Source organism: Maudiozyma barnettii (assembly GCF_903064755.1).
Source record: "Maudiozyma barnettii strain CLIB 1767 genome assembly, contig: KABA2_13, whole genome shotgun sequence".
NCBI classification, from domain to species: domain Eukaryota; kingdom Fungi; phylum Ascomycota; class Saccharomycetes; order Saccharomycetales; family Saccharomycetaceae; genus Maudiozyma; species Maudiozyma barnettii.
Window position 1 is genome coordinate 109,118 of NW_024545250.1, and position 14,141 is coordinate 123,258.

Sequence of the window (14,141 nt, forward strand, 5' to 3'; positions counted from 1 at the left end):
TTCAATTGTTATTTAATCAGTTTTGGCTTTCTTAGATGGTCTGGAATCACCAATGTCACTATCCTCACCATCACTGCCGCTAGCGTCACTGACTGCTGCATCTGAATCGAATTCCTCAGCAACATCACCGCCATCTGAACTTACTTGGAAATCCTCATCAACAGATTCATCATCTTCACCAGCAGAACCCATATTTATATCTTCATCTTCACTATCTGAACCTAAAGCAGTTTGAAGCCTTTGTTGTGCTTCCTTATCTTCGTTCTTCACTTTCAAGTTCTTTGACTTCAAGAAGTTCTCTAATAATTGCTGTTCTTCTTTACTTATATTACCGAAAGTTGTAGAACCTTTGTTCAAACGAAGGTTTATCTCAAGGTCGAAAGTTCTCGAAGAGGTAGATGTTTGACCAGCTCTGGAAATGTTAACTGAACTAACATCTGAGAATGGTATATATAGAGTAGGCTTCGTTAGGAAGAAGAATGCATTATCTAATGGATACAAGTAACCTTCATTAGCCTTATAGGAACATGATACAGCACATTGTTCGTATTTAGATTTGTATCCTCCAGGAACAATGACCCTACGATCTGTTAATCCCTTAAGTACATGACTCAATACAATATGAGTCTTTGCGTCATATTGTCTCTTTAATTTATCCTTATAGTTTTCATCGTAATCTTTATCATCTAGGTTCAATTGAACTTCGGTTTCTTCATCTTTTTGGAATTGCAGAACTAAGAATGGATATGTCGTTTGACCTTGACGTAGTGGAGGATCAACTGCTAGGACAATCAAATGATGGATATCATCTGCCCTTGGTAGTGATACGATTCTTTGAATTTGGTTGTATTGTAATTTATATTCGTAAGTCTTACCTCTAAGTCTGATAAAGTCATTGTACATGTCGATATCATAACGACCTCTTGGAGTAGCCAGAAAGACTTCTGGGAAAGAAACAATAACATCACCAGCTGTTTCACTAATGTCAGCCTTTTGCTTCAATTCTTCATAGAAAGTTTCTGCTAAACTCTTTTCCTCAGCAACATTAGCAATATCACCTTCATTTTCTTCCTTTTTAACATCTTCGCCATTATCTTCTTTCTTTAACATATCTTCATCTTCGCCGGAATACTCAATAGAACCTGGAATATAGAATCTCATTTCAACAAGCTCATCACCAGCTGGTTGGTAATTCTCATCCTGTATATTGAATTCAACACCAACCTCATTTTTACTGGTTAGGTTAGTGTTTGTAATATGGTTATATGGGATTTCAAAAGTTGGCTTACCATTCAGAGCAAAGACCATTTCGTTTCTAGCCAAATCAGTCTTACCCCAATTCCAACCTCTAAGGGAGTGTTCCTTGTGTTCAACTTGGATGCTGAATCTACGGTGAAAATCACTCTTAATCAAGTTAAAGTCATCCTGGGAAAATCCATCCAATTGAATAACACCCGAGTTTTTAGTATTGATCTTCAACTCAAATCCTCTACTACCTCTACTCCATTGAATAGTAGAAAGTTCTGTTGCTGGAAGCAAAAATGGTGCCTTTGCTTGGTTAGCTGCAGAGCCACCACTGGTGGATGCTTTCCAACCCAGACCTGAGTCTGCAACACGGAATCTACCGTTAAATTTTGATTGGTTCAGGTAAATTCTATCAAAATCTGTACTCATCGTTGAATTGTTAGACAGTTCGTTTCCGGTATGGTGCTATTACTCTTGGTATTTGATAAAGTATATATTCTGTATTTCCAGCTTCAATTATTTTTATAGTTATATAACATTTTTAAGTTTTTTACGCGTTCATTAGAAAAAATTATGACCCTTTCTCCCTCCCACGAAGTTCCCAATGGAGGAAAGGCTATGATGGAAAATGGAAGAGCTACATAAACTAGCAAAGTAAAACTATTTCTTTAATAATATACAATTCGTTAAGCTAATTATTATACCTTCTATATATAATATGATACTACTCACAATCTAAAACTCTTGAAGAACGCAAAATTATAAAGCTGATTCGACCCCCTTCAAAAATTCGACAAAACCGACTGCACCTGGATCTTCAACGCTAGCAGAGTCTGAAACATACGAAGCTCTACCAAATTTAGCCTCAAATGTTGCAGTAGATTTTGCACCAACATTAGCAGCGGAAACAGCCTTCTTGAAATCTTTTGATTTGGAGAATTCGACCACAAATGGTTCTAAGGCATCAATTAAAGTAGATGATCCAATTCTTGCTCCAGTATATTTGTACAATGTTTCCAATGCAATTTCGAAAGACTTAGCAAGATTTTCTTTAGTGACAGGTTCGTCCTTATTCTTGCATGTTTGAATGATACCATGTGATAGGCCTGAGATTAGAATACTATACAGACCACCAGAAGTACCACCCATAGATCCCTCAATAATATCAGACACTTGTGCCATTGCTTCAGAAAGAGAAGTTTTTGATATATTTTCAAGGTTTTCAGTAATACCGTTGACTCCTGAAACTAAAGTATAACCACAATCACCATCACCGACTAAAGTATCCAATTCGGTAATATGTGGTTCAGCTTTAATTACATTTTGAGCACCTGCCTTCATCCATTTAGAAAATGCAGAGTAATCATAACTTCCTACTTCTGTAACTTTAACATCTGTATGTAATACACTTGAGTCAATAGATGGTGCAGATTTGGCCTCAAAGAAACCAGGAGACCACCCAGGAGCGTCTGTGTAAGCTTCAAGAAGTTCAAAGACAGATTTAATTTCTGGGAAGGCAGCATTAAGTTCATTTGATGCTTTAGTTGAATTTAATAAGGTTATACTAAAACCATTACCATTAAAGGCAGTCATCAGGGTACCAGTCATAACTTTCTTTGGAGTAATATTGTATTGTTGCTTCAGGAACCTTGTAGTCGTTTCAGCAATTGCTGAAATAATAAAGTTCGAAACACCACCTAGGTTGTTAATCAACAACGTAACCTCATCACCTGTGTTAAAATCTACGAATGCCCTGTCCTTATCGGTTGGATCTAGTAATTTTGGTAGCATATGCTTGGAGATCAAATCCTCAGTAGATGGAATTGGTTCAAGGGTTTGAACACCAGGCTCGTTATGTATACCCATACCAACTTCCATTTGATTAGCTTGTAGATTAGTTTCGAATTTTCTACCTGGAACCTTACAATGGTCCAAAGAAGAACCAATGGTAACGAGACTATCAATGACAATTTGGGCAGCTTTAGCGGTACCTTCTAAACCATATTTAGCGGAATAGGATTCAGCAAAAGCACCAGTGATCTTATGAACTAAGACTGTACCAGCCAACGCTCTTCTTCCAACCATGCCTCCTTTGGCTCTACCAACTGCAACATCATCACCAATGACAACAACATGACAGTTAATACCTAAAGCTCTAGCCCTTTCTGCAGATAGACCGAAATGAAGAACATCACCAGTATAGTTTTTCACCAATAATAACACCCCACTAGATTGACTATTGACTAATCTAATGGCATTAAGGATCTGTTTCGTAGAAGGAGAGGCAAAAATATCACCACATACTGCACCACTTAACATACCTTTACCAATGAAACCAGCATGAGATGGTTCATGACCAGTTCCACCACCTGATATAATAGCAATTTTCTCCTTTGCAGTTTCTATGAATAGAACCTTTTCCTCAGGAACGAGGGTAATAGAAGGGTTGGCAAGGGCAAAACCTTTCAAACTCGATAAAACAGGATCTGTGACTTCGAAGGATTTGACAGCCATATTGGTTAATTACGAAATATTTATAAATATTTATATATATACTGTCTATTCTAATTCAAAGGAGAAATATGAAAGAATGAAGTACAAATTAGGATAACAACAAAAACTATGAGTCCTTATTATATATTTAGTTATTCAAACGAGATGACTGTAAGATTGCCTCCTATTGAAACTATGTCGAATAATAATAATACGAAGCGTGCGAAATGTGAATTATGACGAATATTCGCTCTGAGCAAGATTGTATATAAATTTTTGTAACAGAGATAATTAAATGTTGCTCAATTACACCTAAAGGTAGAGAAGTACGTTTACACAATATTTGTTTACAAAATGATGTTTTAATTGCTTCAGAATTCTCTAGCGGTAGAAATGCTATATTTGACTTCCTATACTCTGGAAAATTACTTGAAATAGAAACCTTGCCACTGACACTGTATTCAGACGGTATCAATTTACCGGAATAAGTTAGTAAAGCTTGATATGACGATTGTAGATAATATTTACTCATTTTATATTGTCATTCAGGATCAAGGATTATCTTGACAATAATTTTAAGGAACATCTCTCTAGTTTTGGGATCAATTCTAGTACGTAAATATTTTGTAGCTAAGAAAACGCCATAGAGATTCGGCATTTAATAAAACGAAAACAATTTCAAACATATAATAAAAATAAGTTTCGCTGATGTGAGTCCATAGCTGCATTCCAGTAACCATACATAAACAAGTTAAATACATTGATCAAGACCGATCGTTTCCTCCCATACTTGACTATAAGGTTTCAAATTCTAAAATCAAAAATAACAACTCATACGTAGATATGGACATCATATTACAAGAATTGTTACCTGCGGGCGATATCAAAACCAACGAACAGCAAGCTTATTGTATAAAAACGTTGGAGGAGATTTTACAATCGGATAAGAAGGACTATATGAACTATTTCTCCTCTAGAGCAGAGAGTGGAAGTATTGTAGAAGATATTGCTGAATTAGATGCCCATATGGCGACATTGGAAAGACAAGTTCGTTCATTGTTAATTGAAAATAAGAGTTATGTAATCGACACTATAATGAATAAATCAAAGGAGACAATGACATTAGAAGAAATTAGTAACGAACTAGAACAATTATGGGAGTTGAACTCAAGCTCAGAACCTCAAGTCGAAAGTAATGAAGAATTGTCTAATGAAGAACATGATGATAAGAGACATTCCCTATTGGAAGAATTCTTACAAGAATCATCTAACGATATTAACTCCTCTACCAATACTAATAATACAAAAAAAATAGAAGATGATGAATTCCATAGGGCACTAAGGGCTCTGAGACAACGTGTAATCGATAAAAATGATAATGCCAAGTCAAATTCCAACGCTAATTTAACAATGTTGTTTGAGAACTTGACAAGTATAACCGATCTCATGGAATTACCTTCTTTATCACAAACATGTATCAAGACTGGTCATTATCAGGAAGCAATCATGTTATATACACATACAATGTCATTAAAGAATAAGTTCCCAGATTCAAGTATAATACGAGACATTAGTGATAGTGTTCAAAATGCAGTAGGTACGACCATGTTAACAGGGTTAGTAAAACTATTATGTACAAACCTTACAATGACATCCATTAAAAAAATCCTGCAATATTTAGTTGCTATCCCACCATTCAGTGAAAATAATAATCAAACATCATTATTAATTGTGTATTTATCGATGAGATTAAAATTTATTACAAATGAAATAGAATCGTATTCCTTTGATATTGGTAATAAGAATGACTCAATGTTAGAGATTTCTGTAAAGAGACAGATAGAAGTTGTTAGGGAGCATATTTATATGTCACTTACTGTCTATGACAAGGCATTCGATGTTTCTACGACTGATATACATATTCCTTTAAGAATCAGACCTACTGAGAACCAGGATGATTCAAAGAATGATGAGAAAGACTCTAAAGACAAAAATAAAGAACCAGAAAATGAAGAAAATAAAGAAGCTGAAGGAATGAATGGACAAACGCAGCAAACTGGAATAGAAACTATTGGAGAAGAGGCTCATGACAGAGAGACAGAAACTACAAAGAGTGATGATGATGAAAAGACTCCATCTGAGATCAAGTCTAAAAATGACATCAACAACCCTTCTCTAGAACAAGAGACTAAAAAAAATGACAGAGATCCTCCAACTAAGAATATAAACTTGGAGACTACTGAGGTTAACCCAACCAATGATAGGAACAAATCAATTCCAACGAACCCATTAATGTTAAAATTCGTTAGTGATTGCATTAGTGTTTTACTTAAAGAATTGGTTAATTTCCATGAATATAATAAGAATATTATTAATAACTCTGTTTGTTTGCAATTAGTTTATTGTTCATTCAGACTCAATGATCTGAATGTCAATTATCATCGATTATTCTTAAATAAGATCGCAGAGACCAAACTGTTTACAAATGATCAATTACAATCTGCCATAGTAAAGAGAACCGAACTTGCATCCAAATATTCCTTTGCATAATATAAAACATAAACACTAGACAATCTGCCAGCTAAACTATTCTTACATTATAAGAGAGGAATTAGTATACTTACGAATGTGTATACAAGATTCCACCTACTATTTCAGTTTTATATCTCCATCCTTATACCTCAGTAAAAACTTTATAGAGCTACTCTCTATTTTCCTTTACCTTTGTCCGCTGCCCGCCCCTACCTTCCAACGATAGCAGTGCGTTTCATACTTCCACTATTGTATATATGTGAATGTGTTTCTGCCATATATACATTTATTATTATTATACAATGCAATATTTTTATATGCCATTCCTTAATAAATGCGTTGAGAAACAAGGGGAGCTATAAAGGAAAAAAGGGAAGGAAAGAATTTCGGTCGGAATAACAATAATCAAGCTAGATATATATATAACATAATTGTAATACAAGGGAGGAGGAATTTACAACAAATTATACATATATATATTTATTTTCAGAAGGTAACCCTTATATTTTTTGACATCCTTATATAAGTTTATTACTAACTAATTATATGAAATAATTTTTCTTTTTAGTTCAATTGACCTGCAACTATTTTTTATATATTTTCCTCCTCTGCAAAAACTTAGAAACAGTTAACATCTACAATTGTACTCATCATTTGTTAATATACTATTATCTTATTAGGAAAACCCTGTCAAAGACATACATACAATTATATATTACTAGAGTAAGATGTCTGAGAAGGCTACATCAGGAGTAGAGCCTCAGGATAAGGTTGTAACTAATGTCGTTACCCCTGTGGCTAGTGCTGTCGCTACTGAGACAATTAATAATGGAAAAAACAAATTAGATAAGACTTACTCAACAGGCTCTCAAAAACATTCGATCCGTCGCAGTATTTCAAAACGTAGGAAAAATGGTGATAATACTACTACTACCACTTCTGATGGTGATGAAATATTAGTTGCTTCTGCTGTTCATAATACAGGTAAATTACCTGTCCCTAATCCACAAGGTACAATTGGATCCGTGCCTTTGGAAAAATTGCACCCTAAGGAGATGAAACATGTACCATCAAGAGATCCAAATTTAACAGACACTTCAATTACTGGACCAGGCGTCCTTGATACTATTTCTTCTAATGAAAAGGAAGCCATGAAATCTTCTATCCTGGAAGAGAACGCTGAAACTTTGTACCCTTGGAGAACAATCGGTGAATTCCATTCTTCTGGTAAAGGTGTTCCAAATACAGTGGATTCCAATGAAATTAAAGCTTATATGATCGAATCATTCTATAATGATTGGTATTATAACATGGCTACTGTAATCGGTACTTGTTTCTTTGCATGGTTACTGGCGTACTGTGGATTTTCTTGGTGGTCCTTGGGACTTGTGTTCTTAGGTACATCTTCTGTATACAATACAGAATATCGCCGTTTTAATAGGAATGTAAGAGATGACTTGAAAAGAGTTACTGTGGAAGAAACCCTGTCAGATAAAATTGAAACTACTCTATGGTTAAATTCATTCTTATCGAAGTTCTGGGTTATTTATATGCCTGTTCTATCTCAACAAGTTAAAGATATTGTCAACCCTCAATTGGTCGATGCTGCTCCAGGTTATGGTATTGACGCCATTTCTTTAGACGAATTTACCCTTGGTTCAAAAGCTCCAGCCATTAGAGGAATCAAAACCTACACTAAGAGTGGGAAGAATATTGTCGAAATGGATTGGTCCTTCGCATTTACACCTAATGATGTATCTGATATGACTCCTATCGAAGCCAAAGAAAAGATCAACCCCAAGATTGCTTTAGGTGTTTCTATCGGTAAGGGTGTAATTTCAAAATCGATGCCTATCTTGGTTGAAAATATTAATTGCGCAGGTAGAATGAACATTAAGTTAGAATTCGGTAAGATTTTCCCTAATATTAAGATTGTCTCTGTTCAATTCTTAGAACCACCAATGATTGATTTTGCTTTGAAACCTATTGGTGGTGATACTCTAGGTTTAGATGTCATGTCTTTCTTGCCAGGTTTAAAGACTTTTGTTAAATCCTTGATTGATTCTAATGTCGCTCCAATGCTATATGCTCCTAACCACTTGGATATCAACGTCGAAGAAATCATGGCTGCACAAGCTAATGATGCTATTGGTGTAGTTGCTGTGAATATAGCCTCGGCTTCTGAATTAAAGAGTTCTGATTTCATTACAAATACAGTGGATCCATATATTGTATTAAAGACTGAAAAGACTTTACCTGGTGAAGAAGCCGAAATTCGTACTGCCATCAAGTCTGATATTAGGAACCCAACATGGCATGAAACTAAATACATTTTAGTTAACACCCTAAATCAAAAATTATCCTTGACTTGCGTTGACTTCAATGATGTTAGAAAGGATTCATTGATCGGTTCAGTTGACATAGATTTGAATGAGCTATTTCAAACACCTTCTATCGAAAATCAATCTTCTGAACTATTAATTGGGTCCAAATCAAGAGGTATACTGAATTATTCCTTGAATTGGTATCCGGTCATCAAGGGTCAGAAGAAGGCTGAAAAACAAGAAGCCGACGAAGAAACTCTTGGTTTCTCTGATGTTGAAGATCAAGAAAGTAATGCTATAGACTCTGGTATTGCAAAGATTACTCTACAAAAGATTACAGAAATTAGCTCAACAACCGGTTTCACTAGTAATTTGAGTCCTTCCGCTAAGTTGTACATCAATGACAAATTAGTTAAGAGCTTTAGAACCTTGAAACGTATTAATGAACCTTCCTGGAATGAGACATTTGAAGTATTGGTAGGCTCTAAAATGAACTCTACCATGACTTTGAAAGTCTTTGATAATCGTGGTAAAAACGAAGTTCTCTTATGTCAATATTCATCTAACATTGAAGATGGCTTGAATACTTTGAAGGGTGGCAGTGATTTCTTACGTGGTAATCCTTTCGGTAAAATATACATTGATGCAGAATGGAAACCAGTTGAAATTTCTGATATGGTGGTGAGTAAAAGTATGGTCAAGGACCCAATCGGCTGTATTAGATTGAATGTTGGCCAAGCTCTAGTCAAAGGATCACTGAAGGGTATGGGTGATATTGACCCTTACTTCATGGTCACATTAAACAGACATCCAAAATTTAAATCTAAGCACTTTTCTGATTGTATGGATCCGAAGTTCGATCAATTGGTTTATATCCCAGTATCATCATCTCAACAATCTTTGGGGATAAGTCTATTTGACTACCAATCTGTAGGTTCAGATAGATTTATTGGTCAAGTTAATTTCGCAGTTTCTGATATTGTTGAATTAGACAAATCAACTAAAACATATATTACAAAGAAGAATCTTGCAGGTAAGATGATGGTTACAAATCTGAATGACAAGAATAAGAATGCAACTCCTAACACTTTGGAACTAGAGTTCTCATTTGTTCCAACTCAATCTGTTTACTCTCCAACTGAACTCGAAGATGTAAAAAAGCTAGAAGCAGACTTAAAGGAAAGGAAAGCTAAATTTGAGACCACTCAAGTAAATAACAAGGTGGAAATGGACAAGAACCCAGATGATTGGGAAGTAGCAACGATTGCAAACCCATTCGAAGACGATGAAAAGAAAATCAATAGAAAACAGAAGTTATCATTCGAGGAATTAGTATCCATGAATTCTGGAATTCTGGTTCTCCAAGTAGTAAAAGGTTCATTGTCTAGGCCATCAAGTTACTTGAACATTCATATTGATGATGTGACCTTCCCATCATTTATTTCAGCCAAATTCAGAGGCAGCAGAATGGCCAGTGATGTTGGTTATATATTTGTTCGTGATTTGAAGTATAGTAAATTACTGTTCAGAGTCTCTAAGAAACAAGTCGCCAAGGACCAAGATGATGTTATTTCAGAATTGTACGTAGATACAATGAAGGTTCTAAAGGGTGGCTATAACGAACCAACAAAAATAAATTTCAATGGATCTGTGTTTTCTGTACAATGCGCATTTTATCCCACAGTGGATGTTTTGCCTATCTCTGAGACCATTGCGGATACTGGGTTATTGAACTTGAATATTATATCCGGTACTGGTCTGTTATCTGCCGATAGGAACGGGAAATCTGATCCATTTGTAACCATTTTTGTTAACCGTCAAAAGGTTTACAAATCTAAGATTATCAAAAAGTCCTTGGATCCTGTCTGGAACGAAAGAACTTCTATACGTATCCCATCCTTAAGTAGAGATGAGTTATTGTTTAATGTAATGGATTGGGATCGTACTGGTGATAATGATGAGTTAGGTATGGCCGTATTTGACCTAAAATCTATAAAACCAAATCAGAATTATTCTTGGAACTGCCCACTAAATACACAGGGGTCAATCAAGTTAGAAGGCACGTTTACTCCACAATATACCAAACCAACAATGGATATTATTGAAAAGAATTTGACAAGTACTCCATTTAAGGCTATCGGTACGGTTGGTGGCGCTGGTATGAATGCTGCTTCAACCATGGCTGGTGCAGCCGTAGGTATTGCTGGTGTCGGTGCTGGTGGTATCAAGAAGGGTGGGAGTTTACTAAAATCATTTGGTGGCGCCACAATTGGAGGTACAAAAGCTACCTCTGAGAGATTTACGGGATCTTCTTCGAAGGCAAGAACTTCACTAGAATACGATGATACTCCAAATGTTGGTTATGCGACTGTACAGTCGAACACCCCATCAACTCCATCAGGTCCAGAAACAGGTAATCGCTCTATTAAGGAAACCCCTATAACTTCAGTATCAGCTACCAGCAACGGTGGAACACCTACTGCTATTTCCGCTATGAGAAAGTCCAGAGCAAGTAGTTTTGCCAGAACATTAGCTCCGAATGGTACATACGAAGGTACTATCAAGATCATCTCGGCTGAAAATGTTGCAAAACACGTCCAAATCAAAGTATCGTTAACTCAAAGTGGTAGAATGAAGAGTTTATATAAGACTAGAAATCAAAAGGTAAACGAAAATGGTTTAGCTCAATTTGGCGAATCATGTAAGTTTAAGGCATCGCCAGAGGCAAATATTGTGTTAACAGCCATATCTCGCCATTTGTTAGGTAAAGATAAGGATGCAGGTGTAGCCCAAGTTCTACTGAGTGATCCAAAAGTTCAAGCTGGGGAGAATTTAGCAGTTAAGATTGGTTCAGGTCAAATAGTTGTTCAAATAAATTATGGCCAAACTGCTACTAACACAACTCCACCTCTACCAGAAGTTCCTCAAGAATACGCTTGATCTCATTCTTCAGACTGGCAAGTATGCTAAGGAGAATTAATAAACTTTCTACTTTTGTTTTAAATATCCACAATATTATATAGTTAATAAAAACATTTTTTAAAGTAATGATTATTCATTTACTATTAATCAACATTATGATTCAAGTTTTTCCCTGATATATGAAGTGGGATATCTTTTTTCCCCTTTCGGACTTTTCTTACTTTGCGCTTGGACGACTAAACACCCAGACATTAAATATTATTCAATTTAAAAAATAATTTACATTTAACTATATTTTTTCTATCAAAAAAATTAAAAAAAACTTAGGGTTAATGCTCGCCTATCTTTTCAAATATATCTTCAATTTCATTTCAAGATGGATGCTTAGCCTGGGAAAACCCCGGCATAGGTAGGAATTACTAGGATGGGGGAAGAAAGGAATTTTTCCATTTCTCTCAAACATCGAGCCTACGCAACTATACATTCCCAGTAATGCCCAATAGTAGTTGTAATAACAGAACCGTGGACACCCAGCTAACAGCGACATTTCTCTTGTCCAGCTCAGTTTCACTATCTCTGTTTGGGGGAAGAAATGTAGGCTGGGAAACACACCAACAATTGTCCTTTGATATGAGATAGCTGGAGAAATGTTACCTTCTACTGACCGTGACCTCTCTCATCACTAACTAGTAGTAATATTGTATACTCTTATTAAGGAAATCGTAATTTAAGAGTAATACTATTTAAAAAACAGTATACTTTTTCAGTTTTTAAGTTCTGTTACAATAGTGTAAGAAAACCGTATAATAATAACAAAAATGGCTGCCGAACAAGTATGTGATTAATTAGAACAAGAAATAAACAGAAGAAATGAAGTAATTTTGATTAAATTATACGATATTAGCATGAATAATTGGAGATTATGTTACATTGAAGAATTAATATAAATGCATGAATAAGTACAAGTATTGGTGTTTCGAAAGGTGATTCACATAAGGAACTATAGCAATTTATACACAGAAAAGATACCAAACGTGAGATTAAGTTAAAATCCAAACAGGGAACAAAATAATATTACCATTTAAGTACAAAGGAAATACCCAATGTCCTTTTACGGTTTACAAGGATAAAGGTGAATACTGGACCCAGCTGATACGATATCGAAATTCTATTTGAAAACTTAATTACATAGAGAAAGAAATTTTTTTCTTTATATTCATTACCATAAGATAATAATAATAATCTAAAATAATCTGCATTATCACTTCTGATATAATAAGACACGAATTTTTTTACTAACATATTCCTGATTGTTTCTTTTGAAATTTCAAGAAAACATATCACTTATTTTTTTTAAATAGGCTCCAAAGTGGTTCCCATCCGAAGACGTCTCTGCTCAAAAGAAGACCAGAAAGGCTATTCGTCCACAAAAGCTACGTGCTTCTCTAGTTCCAGGTACTGTCGTTATCTTACTAGCTGGTCGTTTCAGAGGTAAGAGAGCTGTCTACCTAAAGCACCTAGAAGACAACACCCTATTGGTCTCCGGTCCATTCAAGGTCAACGGTGTTCCATTGAGAAGAGTCAATGCTCGTTATGTCATTGCTACTTCTACCAAGGTTGCTGTCGACTCTGTCAACGTTGAAAAGTTCAACGTTGAATACTTTGCCAGAGATGCTAAGCTAACCAAGAAGGAAAAGAAGGAAGCTCAAATGTTCCCAGAAAACACTTCTAAGGAAATCAAGGCCGAAAGAGTTGAAGACCAAAAGGTTGTTGACAAGGCTCTATTAGCTGAAATCAAGAAGACCTCTTTGCTAAAGCAATACCTAGCCACTTCTTTCTCCTTGAAGAACGGTGACAAGCCACATTTGCTAAAGTTCTAAATATTATAATGAAAGTAACTTTTGACTAATCTATATATTATTTTTCAAATCAACCTTTTTTATAACTATTAAATAACATTAATAATAAATCAAATATTGGTAAATCTACATATTATGAGTGTGTTACAAAGTTCTACTTTACATAATTTTGTAATGTAGAGAAATTCTTGAAATTATCAGTTTCAATTTACTATATTACATTGAAGTTTATTAAAAAAATATCGAACTACTTTGATAGTATTGCCAAGAAAAGTAAAACAAACTTAATAATACTACTGTTGTAAAAAATAAATTAGCTTACTTAATTTAATCTCAATGTTAACCGGTAACATCGTCATCATCACTATTATCAACACAATTAAAATGCTGATCAGTAAGTAACCTTCATTTATCGGTACCAATTACCTATTACATATACTAACGGTTTGAAATGACCTACGATCGTAAGAGGATGGTTCTTCCTATTATATAATCTGTGTCCTGCTTTTCTCAATTGATATATTGTGTGAAGCAGTCTCTGGTGCCATCCATTGTCTTCATTTTCCTCCTCTAGTCTTAGTTCAGAGTTTTCGTGGTCAGCGATCTCGTATAATTAATTTCATCCAGCACATCACTGTGCAATTAATGCGATGTATGTATGTATAGATGTATGTATACGTGCGTGTATATTTCGACTAACTGACTCGTTTAATTTGCAAATATCGGATTCCCAAATCCGTTCTCTGCTGCACTTATTGTAAAATCC

The 14,141-nt window shown here is 35.1% G+C and overlaps 5 protein-coding genes across 5 annotated transcripts; 3 read left to right on the forward strand and 2 right to left on the reverse strand.

Annotated features, from left to right (window-relative positions):
• Positions 1 to 12: 12 nt before the first annotated feature.
• POB3 (FACT complex subunit POB3) lies at positions 13 to 1,674 on the reverse strand (the record flags this gene model as incomplete). The annotated part of the gene is made up of 1 exon (XM_041552930.1): positions 13 to 1,674. The coding sequence occupies one exon, from the start codon at positions 1,672 to 1,674 to the stop codon at positions 13 to 15; it is 1,662 nt and encodes a 553-aa protein (XP_041408864.1).
• Positions 1,675 to 2,004: 330 nt separating this feature from the next.
• DAK1 (dihydroxyacetone kinase) lies at positions 2,005 to 3,759 on the reverse strand (the record flags this gene model as incomplete). Its single annotated transcript, XM_041552931.1, has 1 exon — positions 2,005 to 3,759. One exon carries the CDS (start codon positions 3,757 to 3,759, stop codon positions 2,005 to 2,007), a length of 1,755 nt encoding a protein of 584 aa, XP_041408865.1.
• Positions 3,760 to 4,581: 822 nt separating this feature from the next.
• COG8 (Golgi transport complex subunit COG8) lies at positions 4,582 to 6,288 on the forward strand (the record flags this gene model as incomplete). The annotated part of the gene is made up of 1 exon (XM_041552932.1): positions 4,582 to 6,288. One exon carries the CDS (start codon positions 4,582 to 4,584, stop codon positions 6,286 to 6,288), a length of 1,707 nt encoding a protein of 568 aa, XP_041408866.1.
• Positions 6,289 to 6,998: 710 nt separating this feature from the next.
• On the forward strand, positions 6,999 to 11,534 carry TCB3 (Tcb3p; the record flags this gene model as incomplete). The annotated part of the gene is made up of 1 exon (XM_041552933.1): positions 6,999 to 11,534. One exon carries the CDS (start codon positions 6,999 to 7,001, stop codon positions 11,532 to 11,534), a length of 4,536 nt encoding a protein of 1,511 aa, XP_041408867.1.
• An 800-nt stretch (positions 11,535 to 12,334) lies between these two features.
• On the forward strand, positions 12,335 to 13,396 carry RPL6A (60S ribosomal protein eL6; the record flags this gene model as incomplete). Its single annotated transcript, XM_041552934.1, has 2 exons — positions 12,335 to 12,349; positions 12,878 to 13,396. The coding sequence occupies 2 exons, from the start codon at positions 12,335 to 12,337 to the stop codon at positions 13,394 to 13,396; spliced, it is 534 nt and encodes a 177-aa protein (XP_041408868.1).
• Between the last annotated feature and the right edge of the window lie 745 nt (positions 13,397 to 14,141).